General features: G+C 43.8%; 1 protein-coding gene across 3 annotated transcripts in view; it reads right to left on the bottom strand.

Moving 5' to 3' along the window:
* The window catches only part of DPYS (dihydropyrimidinase), an 80,651-nt gene that overhangs the window by 27,659 nt on the left and 33,530 nt on the right, over nt 1-19,462 (bottom strand). For all 3 annotated transcript variants that reach the window (XM_059165811.1, XM_059165809.1, XM_059165808.1), the window contains exon 7: nt 17,962-18,104. In XM_059165811.1, the coding sequence (XP_059021794.1) occupies nt 17,962-18,104 (143 nt within the window). The remainder of the gene's footprint in view (nt 1-17,961; nt 18,105-19,462) is intronic.

Raw genomic sequence — 19,462 nt, 5'->3', positions numbered from 1 at the left:
TGCTCAGAGGATGAAAGCACTACATTCTTCACTCATTAAAATTTATCAGAACCCTTGGGATTTTAATAGAAACAATCTACCTTCCATCTGGGCAAGAACTGGGCGGCTAACCACCTGGTTCAGCTATGGCGCACGTGGGCAGTTCACGGACCCTCCGCGAAGAGAGCGCTTCAGAGGCTCTGTCCGAGGGGGAAGCACAGCCCCAGAGCCCCAGTTAGCCTTAAGGTCATACAGTTCAGATGTGACCCAGCCCAAAAGGCACCTGTTTCTAGGAGCACTGTCGGGTCACAGGGGCCGGCTCCGGGGGTGACGTCATCACTACAAGGGCATCTCCGCACCCCACGGACAGGAGGATGCTGAGAAGCTGGGGCCGGGCAGCCAGTGGCACACTTGACCGTAACTGCTAACCTTCCCAGGGTCAGAGGAGGAACTTGAAGCAAACCGAGGATAAGCCACTCGCCCCAGGTCACACTGTGCTTCTGAGGAGAAGCCCCATTATGAACCCAGGAGGCCTGACCCCCGACACCCCTCTGCACAGGGAGAGTCTGCTTGCCTCTGTGCTGCAGGGGCCCCTTTCCTCCCTGCACTTTGGGAACCTGTAACTTTGCCGTGTTTAAGGGATTAGAAGTCAAGAGGTCTGCTCTGAAGCCCAGCTCTGCTGTGTGATTTGGGGCGAATGACTAACCCCTCTGACCCCCGGTGTCTCGACCTCGAAGCAGATACCCACACTGGAAACAGCATCTATGCCTCAAAGGGTGGAGGGTGGGAAGGAAGCAGAAAGCACCTGCAGCTCACGTGATCTGCGGGCTCCTCTCCACGTGCGAGCGGACCCCACCTCCCCGGCCCCGCCTCCTTTAGCCCATCAGACTCCGGGGCAGGGGTGTGTTCCATCCTGGGACCAAAGGCAGGCCGGTGCACCTTACCGCCCAGGGCAGAGGCAACAAGGACAGGCACCGGTTTCACTCCACCTTGCCCTCGGGGCCCAGCTTGTGCTACGGATCCGCCTGGTCCTTATCGCTTTACCCCATCTTGCCCTCACAACCGCCCACCCTCTGGACTTCAGACTCCAGCCTGAGACACAAAGACCGCAGCCTTGCGGACACCGTGCAGCTCCTACCGTTGTGGGAGGGCAAATTATATATACATTGTGTGTGTGCCTGCCTGTCTATATCCATCTGTATAGACATGTGCATATGTGTACACATACACACACACATGCTTAGATACACATGCGTCTATGTGCAAGTGTGTCTCTAAGTGTCTGTATCTAGATCTATCTCCAGGTGGTTCTCCTTCCCCACCTGAGCCCTGATTGATAGATGTGCGGTGGCTTACTTCTGGGATAACTCTGGCGGGGAGCTCTCTTTCCTTCTCTTTTGCTATCCCAAAGTATTCGCCTCTGACGTGGTCACTTGCTTTTCTTACATTTCCTAACAGCTCCTCAGGGACTAGGAGCCATGGCCAAGTCCCCAGTGTGAACACGATGACGACAAGCAAGGAGCATTCAGCGGCAGTTTCTATCTACTGCACGCTTGTACGCCAAACCACATGCTAGCTTCTTTTCCTGCATTATTTTTTGTAATCCTCCTGACAGCTCTATGGAAGCAGGTTGCTTTTAAATACCTATTTTATAAATGAGGACATTGAGGCTCAAGGAAACTGAGTAACTCACCTAACAGCAAACATCAGAGTTCAGGACTAAGTGTTTAACCACTACAGAGCACCTCCCACTAGAAGAGATCCATCCAGGACACGGGTCTTGAATGAAATGTGCGTTTATATGAAAACTTACAGCTTCTTCTTCCAGAAATACGAAAGCACTTTGAAAGGAAAACACAATGTGAGGTAGGATAATTAAAGATAAAAACACAATGGAACCACTGTAGAAAAGCACATGGTACCAGGCCCCTGGGTGGTGGGGTAGTAGAAGATAAGTCTGTACATGAGATTATACTCAGCAGCATAAATCTCTGTGCAAAACCTTTCCCCAAAAATAGGCAACCAAAGAATGAATCAGTTTTAAGGAATGCCATCATGTTTTCTTTTAGACTTTGTGCACAGTCTATTCTCACAGGTGCCAGAAAACAATAAATGAGGGATGTGGGGACTCAGAGGTGCTGTATTTAGGAACTAATGCTCTCATAGGAAAAACAAAACCACAACCTGGGTCTTTTATCATAATGCTGAAAGCCATACTTGGGTCATTAAACTCTTCTTGTCTCTGGTTTATCACTTCAATAAATGAGGTAAGAATTGCTAATTAGGCTTACAATGTTACCACATAGAAAGCTGGGTTCTAAGAAACGAGCTTCCTAAGCCCAGAATCGTGAGACCACTATTTCCAAGCTCCGATCCCCAGGCTGTCTACTCACTTCTGGCTTGAGGCAAAAAAGAAAGTGAACTGAAGACGTCATCCTGGTGGAATGTTGTAGGAAATCCCTTTCCATCAATGTGTTTATCTTATACTCATTGATTTAACATCCATTTATTGCTTGCCAACCTACCAATTAATTTACCATTCGTTACCAACATACATCTGTTGATTACTAGCTGACTGACTGATTCCATGCCACGCACTGTTCTAGGCCCCGGGGTTGCAGCAAGGAATAAAACTGATAGAAAGCCCCTCCTGAAAGAAGCTCACATTCCCATCATGCCTATTTCTGAATTTGCAAGTCCCTGTTTGTCATGAACTTGATACTAATATATGAACAAGTTCAACTTTTTAATAACAATAATAAAGAGAGAGTGCTTTACGGTTTCCGTGAAGTACTTTCACATGACGATGGCATTTATTCCGCAAAAGAACTCCGGGGAGTTCGCAAGAAATACGACAGACTATTTAAATAAAGAGACAAGTAATATGTTACCAAAAGCAAAAAGAACAAAGGGCATGAACAGATTATTTCTCTATAGGGAAAAAAAAAAACAAAAAACCCAATGACTAATAAACATGAAAAAGAATTCAACTTCCCTAGTGCTCAAATATATTGTAGCTGAAGGTAAAAATTTTTACTTGCAAAAATAACAAAAAGCAAAGGGAAAAGAAAGGATTGTGTCCAAAGCTGTTGAAGAGCCCTGGGGGTGGAAACCACGTATGCAGAGAGCCCTTAAACCTGCACACACTTTGATACAGGAATTCCGATTTCAATAATTTGTCCAATGGAAATAATCCCAAATCTGGAATAAAATAGCAAAAACAAAAAAAATTAAAACTATAAAATTATCCAAGTATATGAAACCTGGATAAATGGCCTAACACAGGGGCACCTGGGTGGCCCAATCCGTAGGGCATCTGGGTATCTGCCTTCAGCTCAGGTCATGATCCCAGGGTCCTAGGATCGAGCCCTGTATTGGGCTCTCTGCTCAGCGGGAAACTATTTCTCCCTCTCCGTCTGCCTGTTGCTCCCCTTGTTTGTGTGCTCTCTCTGTCAAATAAATAAAATTTTAAGAAAAAAAAAAATGGGGGGGGGTGGTGCTAACACAAGATCATTATCTGGAGAGCCCTTCCTGGAAAAGTCAGACATTCAAAAATGTTCAAACAGTCCTGTGCAACCTGATGTCTAGAGCTTCCTGTGCAAGTTGCAGCGACAACGGTGCCTCATTGACCTGCCAGTTACACCCTAAATGTGCAGAAGAGGATATATCTATAAATATAAATAGGAGTGAAACTGTGACTGACGAGACAGACTGGAATTCTGGGACTACTGTGGACTCCTCTAAGCATTTGTCCCTCTAGATTCCCATATTACAAACGTCATTTACTCTGATACCTGCCTGCTAGTTTATAAATCTCTCCTGTCTTATAATTCTGTATGATAATAATGATATTAATGTCTCTTCAAGTTTTACCGTATGCCAACACAACAAATTGAAGGTATTATCTCCTTCCAACAACCCCCAGACGCTGGTATTATTGTCAGCCTACCTACATTTACGGGTAGGAAACTGACCTCAGAGAGGTGAGGAACCCATCCAGGGTCATGCAGATAGTATTGGGCATAGCTGGGATGTGAATCCAGTGATCTGGTTCTGCTCTAGATCCCATGCCCCTCAACCCCTGGGCCATACACCCTGATCTATTACTCTATACGATAGTTATATACAATATTTTTTTTTCTAGTCCAGTTAGGTCCTGAGTTACATTAGGGGGAAGTCATTTCTCACTCAGCGTTGAGTACAGGGTATAGCACTCAGCTGGCACTCAATACACGCTTGGGTCATAAATTAATGAAGCCGTTGTTGACTTGCCTACTTCATTCAATTTCCAGTCTTTCATTGAATCGTTGGGGAAGAGTTTTACTCCCGGGGGGAGAATATCTTAAGTCAATTCCTCTCCCTCCCAACTTCTGTTGCCATCATCTTGTCTGAGGTCTCATCCCCTCAAGCCAGAGTCCACCAGCCTCCTGACCATTCTCTCAGATTCCAACCAGTCCCGCGCATCATTACCCTAAAGTTCTGGGTCATAAGGCTTTCCTGACCTATGAGCCTAGATGCAGGATTGACACGCTCAGATCCCATGGTGACTAGGTGTGGGCAGAGCTCCTAGGCTCATCACCTGTGACACAAAACACCCTCCCAGATGACAGACAAGCATTTTGGTGTAGGCTTAAGTTGAAGGATTTGTTGGGATATGGGACTTCCAGTGCTAAAATTGGGAAAGTTCTGGCCAAACCAAGACCAGCTGATAATGTTACATTCTCCTCTTGGTCTCCAAATTCTCTACACTACCACGCACCCTACAAATAACAGTTTCTACTTGTGCCACATATAAATCAGGAAGCACAGATTCCAATCAAGCCAAATTCTCACTCAAAACCATCCAATGACACGTGCTGCCTCAGAAAACCTCTACTCAAGCTAACAAGCAAAGCCCTTGACAATCCGGCCAGGACCAGAACCACCCAGAGGATGCAGTTGATTCAAAGCCTTTTCACAAGCCCAACCCAGCTTTGGTGAGGTCTTGATGACCTCAACTCAAGGAGAGTTATTAAGACCACAAATTTGCTGGGGCGTGAAGCACATGGGACCCTTCCCACTTCTTGAACTGCTCTGTGGAGTTGCTCTTATTTTCCTCTTCCAAGAGTTATTTATCCTTTCTCACGTGTATATGCTGTCTGTCCAACCAGAATGCAGCCTCTTTGGTGGCCAATGTCACACCCTTACTTATGCCCCCCACAGCACTGAGCAGTGCCATCTCTTAGACACAGAGCGAGCACGCAATAAATTTTTGTTCATAGACAACTGATGAGTACTGTCTTTCTTCCCCCTGCCACATGAGGAACTCAACAGCCCTTCCACACAGATAAATGCTCCATTTTTTTTTTTTTTCATGTGGCTAATGTCTTCTCATGATTCTGTCTCCACAATCCTAGCTTTCCTTAAATGCCTGATAAGAGAAAGAAACTGAGAGCAAAGTAGGAGCATTTCCTTCTGCGGGTGATAAGAAAGGGGCAGAACCACAGTTTGGGGGGTGGGTGGGGGGGGGAGAAGTAAGATGGGAAGAAAATATAACAGAAACGTAAAGAAACGACCTTGAAGAACTTTTGGAGAGGGAGAGAACACGCCACATATAGAAAAAGATACAAAGAAAGGTAGGGAGAAATGGCTTTGCAGAACATTAAAAAATAAAATAAAATAAAATAAAGCTGTCCATACGAGACTGTGGCCAGAGAAACATGAGCAGAAGGGCCCAGCACAAATGCCAAGCTCCACCCGACAGGGGCAGCCCGTCTGACCCCGTCCAGAAGAGCGCTCTGGGCGGGCTCCGCACAGATGGCTGGCTTCGCGCGCCTATCCGGGGACGCCCCTCATTGCCCAGACAGCACACAGCCCCAATTACAGGACTCACGGCAGGCACATTGAACTGACGGGAAATTTCCTTCGGGCAACAGAATCTCGACATAAAAAACAATATTGATCCATTTGCCTCCCTGCCAAAAAGAAATCAAGTTAGACAAAGGAAATTAGGCAAGCGGTTTCCTAGGATTCCGACTGCAGCTGCAGAGTAAACCTGACGTTCCTGACTCTCCCTCCCCTGCTCGCCCCGATGCGCAAAGGCCGCTCGGCCAGGAGGGTGCTGAGTAGATGTTCATAGGCCCATGATGTCTCTTAAACAAACAAGACAATGGTCATCTCATGTCCAGGGGACCCCACTGCCAGCCAGACTGTGCTGGGGAGTGACGTCCAGGAGCATTGGCAGATTTGCAAGGACCCATGCCCCATGCCAGCCAAGTACATGCTTGTCACCAAGGACAGAGCATGCCATCTGCTGCCCTGCAGAACTGTGAGGGAGCTCTGACCTTGGATTCACAGGCAGACGGGCAGCTCACTCAGCACTCCCAGCTCATTGCTCTGTGAGAATACACACACACACACACACACACACACACACACACACACGGGCCTTCATCTCCGATGATATAGGGTAAGAGTGAGGACATCTCTCCCGCAGTGAGAGCTAATACTGAAATGTAAGACTCTCAACTCGAGAATCAATGACTATAGCAAAAAGGAAGGCCACTGCCTCTCCATGGACCCTGCCCTTGTCACGTTGGGTAAAAAGTGATATTATGCCTCATTCACTTTGTCTTCAGCTACTTCCTGTGGCCTCTGGGTCATGGCAGGGCCCCATATCTGGTTTTTTAAATAACCGAGTAAACAAAGGTAGGACAAGATAAAATGTGATGGGGACAAACGGGAAGATCTGCATTTAGTTTCAAAAATCAAGGATTTTATATGCTTCTACTGACTAAATTGGACACTATTTGATATCAAAGAAATCAGGGGCCAGATGGATGTGCTAGAAAAACCCTCACACATGTATACAAGGATGTCCACAGTGTCTGAAATAGTGAGACCGTAAATGTCCTAAACTTCCTGAGCAAAGAACGTGTAATCAGTTATGCAATGTTCACAAAACAGAATATTATATAGCCATGCACATGAATGAAAGAACCTGCATATTTCAAAATGGCTAAGTCCCAAAAGGATAGTACTGAGAAAGTCACACAATAATATATGCAGTACAAGACACTTCATATAAAGCTAAAGATACACAAAATTATATATATGTATATATACATAACGGTCTAGGACTGCATCCCCATATAGGACAAATAGAAACACACGGGAAACATCAAATCCCCGATCTAAGGTAGTTGTTGGGGGGGTGAATACACAAGGCATTATTTTTTGCACTTTGTATTTATATTAAATACTGCATCTTTTAAAAATTATTACAAAACTGAGCGTTATAATAAATTATAATGTTACACATTATAAATTATGTTAGACATTATAAATTACTCTCTGCTCAAGTGGACTTAAAGTGTAATACAGAAAGTGGTCACTGAGTAGAATCCTAGCCCTTTCAGCATAAACATCCGAGAGGAAGGCCCAAAACCAGTTTTTAAATTGTCAACTGAAGAAATGCGGTAAGATACTCTTGCACCTGGTGACATGTCACTGTTTTTTTGTTTTGTTTTGTTTAAGATTTTATTTATTTGACAGAGACACAGCGAGAGAGGGGAACATAAGCAGGGGGAGTGGGAGAGGGAGAAGCAGGCTCCCCACCGAGCAGGAAGCCTGATGCGGGGCTCGATTTCAGGACTCTGGGATCATGACCTGAGCCAAAGGCAGATGCTTAATGCCTGAGCCACCCAGGTGTCCCCATTTTACTGTTTTTAACCTGCAAATGGCAATCACATAAGATGCATCCTAAAAAATGTAATAAAGAAAATGGAAAACATTTAGTATAAAACTAACCCGCCTCGCATGTTCCTGCTCCAGTGGTGTTCTAGGCAGAATCATGTGCAGATCTCAGACTTAAATCTTTGTAGGACATGGACAAGCGCATGTCAAGAGAGGGGTGAACAGAACTAGATCAGGACATTGGGATTCTGCTCGTCATGGGCCTAAGGATCTACTGAAGGATCTCAGAATGCTTATTTGGGGATGGCATAGCTTATCGGGGGCCAATGACGTTCTTCAAATATTTGAATGGATGCGTGAATGAAGGAACGACCTTAGGAGAACATAGATAGATTGTGCATGGCTCCAGAGGCAAACATTTTAGGAGCTCGAAAGAGGGTCATTTTTAATGCAAAAAAGGAAAAAACATCCTAACAATTACAACCATCCCAGGCAAGACTGAACGGTTTGCTTAGGTAGTAACTTCCTTAAAACTGGTAGTAATCAAGCACGGCCTAGAGTTAATTGGACTTTATGAATCCCAAAGCCTTCTCCAATTCTATGAGAACCAGGGGTTCTCAAACTTGGATATGAGCCAGAATCCCCTAGAATCCTTGTTAATTTACTCAGAGCACTGGGCCCTCCCCACAGAGTTTCCAAGGCAGTAGGCCTGGGGCCCTGCCTGAGAATTTGCACTTCTAATAAATTCCCAAATGATGATGATGTTGCCGGCCCAGGGACCATACTTTGAGAACCTGTGCTCTTAAAAAGAGAAGGCAGATCAGCTTCAATTAAGTTTTTAGGTGTTTTTATCAGGCCGTTAGAAAAGAGTGCCCTTCCTACATCACTCACTGCCTTCAAACAGACTTCCACTGTGATCTTCTTCTGACAGCAAGGGTGCAGTTTTACTGATGCCTTCCCCAAAGGCCTTTGTAAAAAGCCATGGCTCTTTGCTGTGCTTTAAGACCATAAGGACCCTGGGATTCTTTCCAGGTACGGATATTAAATTTCTTTTGATCCATTTTTGCTTTGTTTTCTTGTTTCCTCTATAACCAAGGTTCCCGTGTTTTTTACGATAAGTGGCCAGAATTAAGAGTGAGTCTGGGCAAAAATCAGAACTGTCTGACCCACTGAAGGATCCAACCTGGCTTAAGCCACATTCCTGGCCAGTTCTGTCAATGCTACTGTCCACTGACTCTGGAACACATCCTTGCCAGCCACTGCTTTGGGGAAGAAGGAAGGCAAGAAGTGCCAAGAATTACTATTTTTTTTTTTCTTTAACTCAAAAAGAAGTAATGTAAAACCGATCTTAAACCAGTTCAGGGAAAAGGTAAACAAAGCCCAAACAAAATGTTTAAATCACGCATTGGCTCACTGGCCCAAGACTATTAGTATCTGGTTTATTCATTCAATAAATAACTATTGAGCTCCTCTATGCGATGTACCAGCACTGTTTTGAAACCTAGGGATGCAGCTGTTAATAAGTTAGGCAAATGCCGAGACAGAAAAATAGACAATGTATGTTGAGTAGGAAGAAAAATACAGTAGTTCTTGGTTAGAAATCCTATATGCTTTTTACACAACCACCTCCCCTTTGTGCTTATTTTTTTACCCTAATGGTTAAAATAAACTGTGCTTACTCTGGCCAAGGCAAATAATCAATGATCAAATGATCACTCTGTTCCTAAGCTGCTTTTCTTTTATAATTAAAAAAAAATGCCACTATTAGTAGTGAAGTCCCTGGAAATCATTTTCTAGCTCACTTGAAAGGTTCAGTTGCATAAGAACATGCTTAAATAAACAAGCTGAAATAAATAGTGGTTAAAATTTTACCCATCTGTAATCAGCAAAACTAGCTTTCTGCCTGCATAGCCAAAAACTTTTTAAAAAAAGCAAACGTCTTTTGAAGGCCAGAAAATAAATCCTAGGTGGTTGGTTGGAACAGTTTCACAGCAAACAATTTTTCAAAGAGTCAGCTGTGGGGGCACGTAAGAGTCCTCTTTGAATCAAGTTATCTCAGCCAAAAGAATCCATCCAAGCTTCCCCATTTTATTCATTCCTGGTAAAAACTGAATGTGTGCAAGACACAAAGGAGATGGAACTTTTAGATTAAATAGAATTCTAGTATCTTTTGGTCATGTCTGAATTAAGGCATTACCGCAAGGGCTTCTGAATCACAGCCATAGTTAATAATAGCTCCCACTTATTCAGTAAGTTGACTACCTACTGCCACTACCACCTACTACTACTAACTGAGCATCTACTGTGTGCCACGCACTGCTTAACATTAACTCTGTACCTAGCACTTCAGTTATTTTGGGCTTTTTCATCATACTATCTTAAATACTCATGGTCATGCTATGAAATAAATGCCATCATTACCATCATCCCTGTTTTACAAATAAAGAAACCTAAGTTCAGAAAAATTAAGTAACATTTCACATCTAGTTAGTGAAAGGAATTAAACCCTGAAGCCATTTGCTTTACACTGTGGTTCTCTTCCTGACCCCAGGAACCAGGGTGATGGGCAGGATTTTGAGTGGATTAGCAAAAAACACTTATTCCTCAAGATCCTTTGCTGTCAGGGGTGTCTGGTAAGCGTGTGTCTGGGCTCGGGTCAGGATCTCAGGGTCCTGGGATCAAGTCCCCACGTTGGGCTCCCTGCTCAGCGGGAAGCCTGCTTCTCCCTCTCCCTCTGCCTGCTGCTCCCACTTCTTGTGCTCTCTGTCTCTCTTGCTCACTCACTCTCAAATAAATAAATAAAATCTTCAAAAATAAAAAGATACATTGCTATCATCTGCCAAAAACCAGTCATAATTACTGTCTGTACCTATAGTCACCACCATGGGAAGGGTGCCCCTGTAGTTGTACAACGCACAGTCGGGACAACCCTATCCTCACCCGTTGTGGCCTCCAGGAATGGACGTGAGGCAACACAGTGAACTGTCATTTCCACCCACGTACCGGGTATGAGGCCTGGGCCTCTCACTCTCTCCTTCCACACATACGGACCGCCACGGTGTGCCTTTGGGAACTGGGGGAGGAATTATAAACCCGCTTAGAAATAAGCATCATAAGCAGAGTCTTTAGGCTGGCTGACTTTGATAAGCAGAAATGCAGTTGCTGCGTTTACGTGCGTGGGCGTGAGTGTGAGCTGATATGTGCGTGCACATGTGCTTCCTTGGAGGTGGCGGAACAGTGTAGGGTACCAGTTAGTCCAACGATGCCTGGTGTGCCCCCTCAGGGGAAAAGGCCTGGAGCTTCCATGAAATAGTCGCTGATAAAACAGCTATAAGCAGAAGCCATCACTCCTGGCCAAAGCACACTTTCTCCCTTACCTCTTCTTTGTTCCCGCGCTCCACAACCCTCATTACCCAAGGGTGAAGTAGTCATTCTTCCCTGGCTTTCGTGCACACGCAAGTCCCCCCCTCCCAGAAATCTAGAGGGGCCCTTGGATAGGCAGCAAGTCATCACTCCTCATTGAATATAAAGTAAAATTCATTTGTCTCTATCTTCGATGAGAAAGCGAAGGAAATTAAGTAGGGAGACGGCACGATGCCTTTAAGAATGGTATATTCAAGGTCAAAGCCTGCTATAATGGAGTTAAAAAATAATAAATGAAAATAGCTGTGAGCAAAACATGCATGCCTGGCAGAATACAGTCTAGCTAGAAGTCTTCATTAAATGTTCTTCTTTAAAAAATAAATAAATAAATAAATAAAATAAAATAAATGCTCCGTGGCACACAACGTGTTAGCTGTGTGTTCGCGTGCTAGGGATGCTGCGAGAGATCCTGTAGCTCATAAATACTGAAAAGGGACAGTTGCCATGGTAACTAAGTGCTAGTTAATGAATACCGAAGAGCTGAAGCTCATAGGATAGTCTTAAATTGCCAGAACGTGAGTTATGGCCGCTGCCAGGAGCTGGCAAGTAACTTACGTGCCATCCTCTCCAATACGATTTTTAACAAGTTGGCCAGTTTGATGGGTCTCCGTCTTGACTACATGAGGCCACAAGATTCTCTCTTGACACTCCATGAAAAATCCTATGCCTGATTTCTTCCCCTTGACTCTAAGCACCACAATATTTTACAGAAATGAACCAAACATTTAGATAAGGAATGTGGCCTTAAATTTGAATCTTTGACCCAAGGAGCCAAGCATTAGGACACGCATCTCTGTCACAACCAACAGACACATGGGGTCGAGGAGCCATCGAGCTGAATGCAGCAGACTCTTTACTTGTGAAAAAGGTGGAGGCTCCGCATGCACCAAAGGCAGGTTGTTTTTATTGTGCAATGACACAGAAGAGCTTCTGCAGCTGATTTTTGCAGGAACTTTTTGCAGGCTGGTAACGTCGTAGGTGATCTCTCATTAGGATGGCCAAACCTTCTCTACAGACTCCCACTCCCAATTCTCTCTCACCATTCATCCCACATGTCAGATTTCTCATTCTGGAATCATCCGGCTTTTCACAGGTTTTTAGTTTTGGGTTTTTGGTTTTTTTTTTTCTAAAGGCATGCTCCATCCCTTTTCTCTGCTCTGGTAGCTCTCGGTAACTAGAATGCAGCCCATTTTTAAGATTACAGATTGTGTTTCCAGAAGACTTATTTCTACATGCCATTAATAAATAATGAGAATTTAGAAAAAGAGGGAAACATCTAGGTACCACAAAGCCAAAAATCATTAGCAAACACATTCATTCTCCAGAGGCTGGCTCCTTGCATAACCAGCACCTCAAACGGCCTGTTTGGGTCTCAGTGTGGGCTGTGGGTGCCCCCTTCAGGCTCTGGGGAGAGATGCATGCGGCTCTCCTTTGAGATACTACCTGGTCAGTGGGGCGATTGTTTTTGCTAAAATCTTTCCGGAAATTTCAAAGGAACCTTGTGGCCCACCTGTGTTGGTGTGGTTGGGTGGGAAGCCCTTACATCACCAGCCTTCAGCTAGTATCAAAACTAGGTAGGTAAAATAAAATGCAGTGTCATTCAAGGAAAAAAAAAAAAAACTTATAGATATGTTCATTGTATTCGTTAGATTAAATGATGCTTTTCCACTAGAGGAGCTCTGTTTAAAATCATCTCTGTCTGTAATAAAATTAAACCTGGAGAGAGGCAGCCCATGACCTCCTCACCTTCCTGCTTCCTCCCACGGCCTGAACCTGTTCTCGCACATAATCTCCTCCGGCCTTAGCTTCTTCCTCCCAGGCCTTTGGTTTCTTTCGCCTTCGTGTTTAGTCTTGTTGATAGAGACCATGTTTCCTTGAGAGGTTGGAAGGAGAACAGCACTACCTCTCTGGTCTGCCTCTCCAAACCCATAACCCCAAGCTAGTCATGAGGAAAACACGAGAAGAATCATAACAGAGAGACATTCCACAACATGCCTGATCAGGACTCCTCCAAACTTCCAAGGTCATCACAAACAGAGAAAGTCAGAGAAACTGACAAACCACTGGAGCCTAGAGTGACATGACGGCGGAATGCCATGTGGTGTCCTGGATGGCTCCCGATCAGGAAAAAGAATATTAGGTAAAAACTAAGGAAAACTTGGGTCGCCTTGGGGGCTCAGTCAGTTAAGCCACCGGCTCTTGGTTTCAGCTCAGGTCATGACCTCAGGGTCGTGAGACCCAGCCCCTGGGACTGGGTTCATGCTCAGCACAGGGTCGGCTCGAGATTCCCTCCCCCTCCCCCTTCTCCTTCCCCTCCGCGCCTCCCCCTGTGGGTGCTTGCACTTTCTCTCCCTTTCTCTAAAGTAAAATAAAATAACCTTAAGGAAATCTCTTTAAAGCATGGACCCTAGTTAATAATAACATATCAGTATTGGTTTATTAATTATAAAAAACCTATCATGGGAATAATCATGGAAACTGACTGTGGATTATATGGGAACTCTCTATACTATCTTTGCAATTTTCCTATAAATCCAAAAGTATTCTGAAAGGAAAGATTTATTTTAAAAACTGGATTTGTCGTCAAGACTGTTAACGAGGGAGGAAGGCAGTGACTAAAGACCACAGTCGGGTCTGGGGAGCAGATGAGCAGTGGACAGCAGAGCTCAGTCTGCAAGGTAGGAAGAGGCAGACTCCCGCAGCGACGGGCCGGTGGCGAAGGTTGGGGGAAGCTCCAGGGGGCGGATGGGCAGTTAGAAAAAGTTAAAAATATTGTCATGCCTCAGAAAGGTCCTCGTTGAGGTCATCAGTATAAATTTTGGTCAGGAACAGCCAGCCCAGATGAGCAACTTTCTCCTAACAGGCGGGCCAAGAATAGAGAAAGCTGAAGCTATGATCGACCCAGATAAGGAATCCGCAGACCGTGTCCCCAAAATTCTCTCTTTTGATAGGAAGCACCTATAAATGCACTTTCTTCTTGTTCAAATATCCTTCCAGATTCATTATTCTCTGAAGCTTCCTCTCTAACTGCCCCTTCTCTCCGGTTTCCCACATTCTGCAATTTTCACGTTGAAAAGGATGAATCATGAGATTGCAAACCATTTTGAGGGTGGCTTAGAGAAAATTCTTAAATTAAAGGGTTGAAGAAGCAAGATGAGGACGAAATTTAAAGCAACCCAAAGGGGGCTGGATCCTTTCAGTATATCCTGCCAAGGAAAGATGTATATTTCTCCATTTTTCAAAAGGACAGTAAAAAAGAAAAGAAAAACAAAGAGGACTCCAGTTTTTTTGTAAAAGAATCTGAAGGTCAGACAAATAGAAGCTTCTGGTTCCCTGGCCTCCTGGACACTTCAGGCAGATACCTGAGAACACCTTGAAAGGGAGACGGGCAGGAGAGAGTGACCCCAGCCCAGCTAGATAAACAGGAAGTAACCAGGACAGTGCATACCTTGACCCAGGGAACACTTTCTTACTTTAGACACATTTTCACACACATTGTTGCCTGTGATTCTAATAAAAATCTGATGAGGTTGGCATAACCATTATTAATAATCTCACTTTACCTAAGAGAGAGGGGCTACTCAGAGACAGTAACTGATATGCCTTGGTTCCCCGCTTGGCACGGATGGAGCCGGGACCCAGAACCCACACCACAGGTGCTCAGGCCGTGGTGTTTTCATTTAGCCTCGTGCCTAGGTGGATGTGATCAGCAGATGTAGGCGAGGAAGTCATAGTGCTGGTAATTAAATGTCAGTGGGTATCTTTATCCCACAGACACATACATGAAAATGCAAATATTTCATTTTCTGCTACCATGACTGCCGTCAGGTGAAGGACAAGTCTCCTTTAAGAAATACCAGAGAATTGATAACATAGAGAGAGAAAAAAAAAAACCTAAGAGCACAGAAACTTTTTAGTTTGACCTTCAGTTAGTTAGTTCTTGGATGAAAAAACAAAGGCCATGAAGCAGGTAATAGACAGATCTAAAAAAAATAAGAAGTAAACTCTTCTGGATCGTTAGGCGCTCTTCGGCAACAACGGGAAAGGAAGGGCCAGACAAAGTTACAGAAATCGGCAAGTCAAACTTGTGTGAAAGTGCTCTAAATTTATATTGTCTAAAAACGTGACTCAAAGAGACACAATCACAGCCTATAAATATCCCCCAAGCAACAATATATGTGGAAATAAAGTAAGTGAATTATTCACACCCGTAGGTGTGGGTCATTTCTCTTTGTCCGGTTGTGTAAGGAAGACCATGCTTTACCCCTGAGCTGGGGTCACCCTCACAAATGGAAATAGCCAAAGAGGTTCTTCAGGTGGGTCCTGCTGCAGATGCCAGGTGTCGGGTTAAAAAGGGGAGCTGCGGGGAACAGCCTGCCGTGGCTCTTGATGCTATTAGGAATGGGGTTGGATCACTCCATTGACTACTTTTTTATTTCTCCCTCACCTTGAAAAGGAATAATAGAGAATAGAATTAAATTCAAAAACTCTTTCTGTGACTGGCCCACTTGACTGTAAGAAAACCACAGACCATGAACAGGCGCATCCAGGAGGAAGTGCTCTGCTTTGGTGTCGGGAGATCGCATGGTGCCAAATCTCGTGAAACACATCGAAGTCTGCAAAGTCAAAGCCACTGTTCACAGACGCCATTGTGTTACAGTTTTGCCACTGCCGAAAGGAAGAGTCCTATCTGCCTTACCTCGTAAGTCACGTTTCAGATAGCAGAGCATTTTTTTTTTAAAAGATTTTATTTGTCAGAGAGAGAGAGAGAGCGAGCACAGGCAGACAGAGAGCCAGGCAGAGGCAGAGGGAGAAGCAGGCTCCCTGCTGAGCAAGGGGCCCCATGTGGGACTCGATCCCAGGATGCTGGGATCCTGACTTGAGCCGAAGGCAGCAGCCTAACCAACTGAGTCACGCAGGTGTCCCTAGCAGAGCATTTTTTAAAACCACTGAGGACTCTGCAAATGCAAATGGTTGCTAATTATTATCATTATTTGGACTCTCCCAGATGCAATGCTTCAAAAACACCATTTTTCATAAATATTTCTTCTGTGTGATCATTTTCTCCCTTTCAAAATTTTTGAGGCTTCCCGATTAAGAATCATCATCTCCTTAAGCCACAAATCATTTCAAAAGCTCTATCTGTCCCAGTACTCGGGGCAGACTAAATCGTTAGAATTACAGCAGAAATGATGCTGGGCGGGCTCCTGCCGGGTGTACAATAGCGTGAGTAGAGTGATCTTTAAAATATCAGGAGCTCTCTAAACACAGCATGCTCAATTCATCCGCACACCAATCCAAATCCAAGCAAATTTTTTTCCCCCTTTGTCTTCCCAAGGACAGTTTCTCTAGTCTCGTGGAGAAGCTGCCCCCAATTTAATTTTATCTGTCTTCATTTCTTCTGCAGGGACAGGGGCCTGAGGATGTAACCACCAGATATTTAATCCTTAAATAAGCAATAGTTCCTTGTTAGCATCATAACAAAGACCCTGAGCTCTGCCTTGCTGGTATCTTAGGACATTTACGTAAATAAGATGTTCATATCACCGTGTACTGTGCTGCGAGACCGTAAGCCGGCAACAGGCTGGTACACGGTCACTAATGCTTGTGATGGCTGTGGGACTGCCCACCCTGTGAACTGCTGCCCGAGTTGGGACAATGGATGCCCAGGGAGTGCTTAACTACAAAAGACAAGCATTTTCTACAGAAATATCAGGGGCTTATTTTTAAGCTCAGAGCCGTGGTAGCCCTAGTGCTTTTCCATCTTCTCTTCCCCAGAGGAACCCAGGAGCATTTCAATCAAAGTTGGGCCCTTGTGAAAAATAGCACCTCCAAGAAACTAGAGATTTTTGCTTCGTACAGTAATTAACCTAGTAGACCTTGAATAAATGCCTATTCAGTGAAGGTAGAAGGCCTCATGTATCCCCCTCGACACACGCACGCACACATGCGAAGATAACATTATAGTATGTGGGATTTTCTCCAATATAAATGTGAAGGTTATGGAAGATACAAATTCGGATGCAGGTGTTGTCTCTGCTAATATCTTAGAAGGAGAAATTAGGGCTTCAGCCTCTCTATTCAATGCTTTCCTGAGTTGGTGGAAATTGCCAAATCCGCAATATTAACATAGAATTATGGAAATCGGAAACAAAAAGCTGGAGTCTACTGGGAATGATAAGCTCAAAATGAAATCAACCGGAAAATCTGGCTAACTAAAAGTGACATCCTTTGTGCTGGAATTTTTCTATCTGAAAGCTTTAAAAAGGCTATAATTATTTTGAGTTTTCAAGTCAGCCCTTTTCAAACTAAGCCTCCTCTTTTCTTCATTGCTCTCTATACCGTTCCTCCATGTGAACTGGGGAGCTTGCCAAGCTTACCACTGAAGTGGTAAATTCATATTGGTTATACACACACACACACGCATCTCCAGGGAATGGGAAGGAACACAACTTTTGCATCCTTTATGCCAAGGAAAACAAAGGAATATTTGTACATCAGGACTCTTATCATGGGGCGCCTTGGTGGCTCAGTCCGTTAAGAGTCTGTCTTTGGCTCAGGTCATGATCACAAGGTCCTGGGATCAAGCCTGTGTCAGGCTCCCTGCTCAGCAGAGGGTCTGCTTCTCCTTCTGCCTCTGCTCCCTCCTTACTCGTTATTCTCTCTCTCTCTCTCCCTGTGTGTCTCAAATAAATAGATGAAATCTCTAAACACAAACACACACACACACACACACACACACTTAATCTTGTGCACAAGCTCAAAACAAAGGGTAAATAAATCACCTAATAAGAAGTATCTTATTGAGGTCAATAAATAATTTCTTTGCAAGTTAGTGCTTTTTTTTCCATGGAGAAGCCAAAAAATACAAGGACACAGGCTTACCTCGTGGCTTTTGGGTCCCAAATCACAATGTCTGCATCTGATCCCACAGCTATCCTTCCCTTTCTCGGATAGAGATTGAAGACCTTCGCTGCATTTGTGCTGGTAACTGCCACAAACCGGTTTTCGTCCATTTTACCACTATGCTGTAAAAACAGTTCAAGAAAGAAAATGCATGTGTTTTAATGACCACGTACTTAAACATCTCCTATCAATAAAAGTGCAAGACTTGTATCTCTTAGAACCCAACAGAACTGCACCTAATTTCTTACACTGTGGAGCCAAATGCCTCTGGGGATGCTGGTGAGCCTTAAACTATCATAATCATAATGATGGGGATGATGGGTGAACACAAGCCTGAAGATAACTTTTCACAAACCTAAGCTTAACTCCCACCCTTCACTAATTTTCTCCATCCTTCCCAGAATCACACAGACAACAGCTGGATGTTGGCAATAGTATTTTCAATTTTTGTTTAGAGTTGACTAACACTCCCTCCTGCATTTATGATCTGGCTTATTTACTGTAGACCTAAGAATGATGAGATGGTCATGTAGATAACAGGTAAAATATTATAAAGTTAAAATAAGACAGACCTTTAAATCAGATGACAAGACTTTTAGAAAGGGGAAAAATCAACTCAAGAGATTAAATTTTGTGCTACTGAAATGTACTTGAACCAATAATCATGGAGTCTATTATAAGGGATTTTAATATGGACATACTGTGGATTAATGTGGTCTTTCTAAAACCATATGATTTTGTTTTGTTTTGTTTTTTAAGATTTTATTTATTTATTTGACAGAGATCACAAGTAGGCAGAGAGGCAGGCAGAGAGAGAGGAAGGGAAGCAGGCTCCCCACTGAGCACAGAGCCTGATGAGATGCGGGGCTCGATTCCAGGACCCTGGGATCATGACCTAAGCGGAAGGCAGAGGCTTTAACGCACTGAGCCACCCAGACGCCCCTGATTTGTTTTTTTAAATGTTGAGAGCTTATCCCTATGTACATTTATCTGGTTAGGAGCATCCTTAATAAGGTTTATTTAATTACCAATGTGTCCATGTCTCACAAAATGATTAAGAACCACAACCTGAGAGTAATATTCCCATGAGTCAACCATCTTCATGTTTCATAAAATAATACAGTTTCTGTATATTATTAAGAAATATTCAATTTTTTAAAAGTCTTTTACACACTTGCTATATTATGGAAATTTACTTTAACGAACATACTCATTTTAATAGCACAAGTTCAGAGAAAAAGACTGAACTTTTAGCAAGAAAATCTAAGCAAAGAGAAAGAGAGGAAGAGTCATGTGGGATGATTAGAGTTAGGGTAGTGGTACCAAGGTCTGAAAGATGATTAGTAGAAGAAAGGGCTATGGAGATGTTTTGGAGATCTTTACATGTAAACTGATCATTCAAATGTCATCCTATAAGTAATGGAAAATGTTAAAGGGTTTTAAAGAAGAAAATAGCATGAATAGTCCTTTGTTTTTGGAA

This window comes from Mustela lutreola, chromosome 3 (genome assembly GCF_030435805.1).
Source record: "Mustela lutreola isolate mMusLut2 chromosome 3, mMusLut2.pri, whole genome shotgun sequence".
NCBI lineage: Eukaryota > Metazoa > Chordata > Mammalia > Carnivora > Mustelidae > Mustela > Mustela lutreola.
This window is presented reverse-complemented; position numbering and strand designations above follow the sequence as displayed.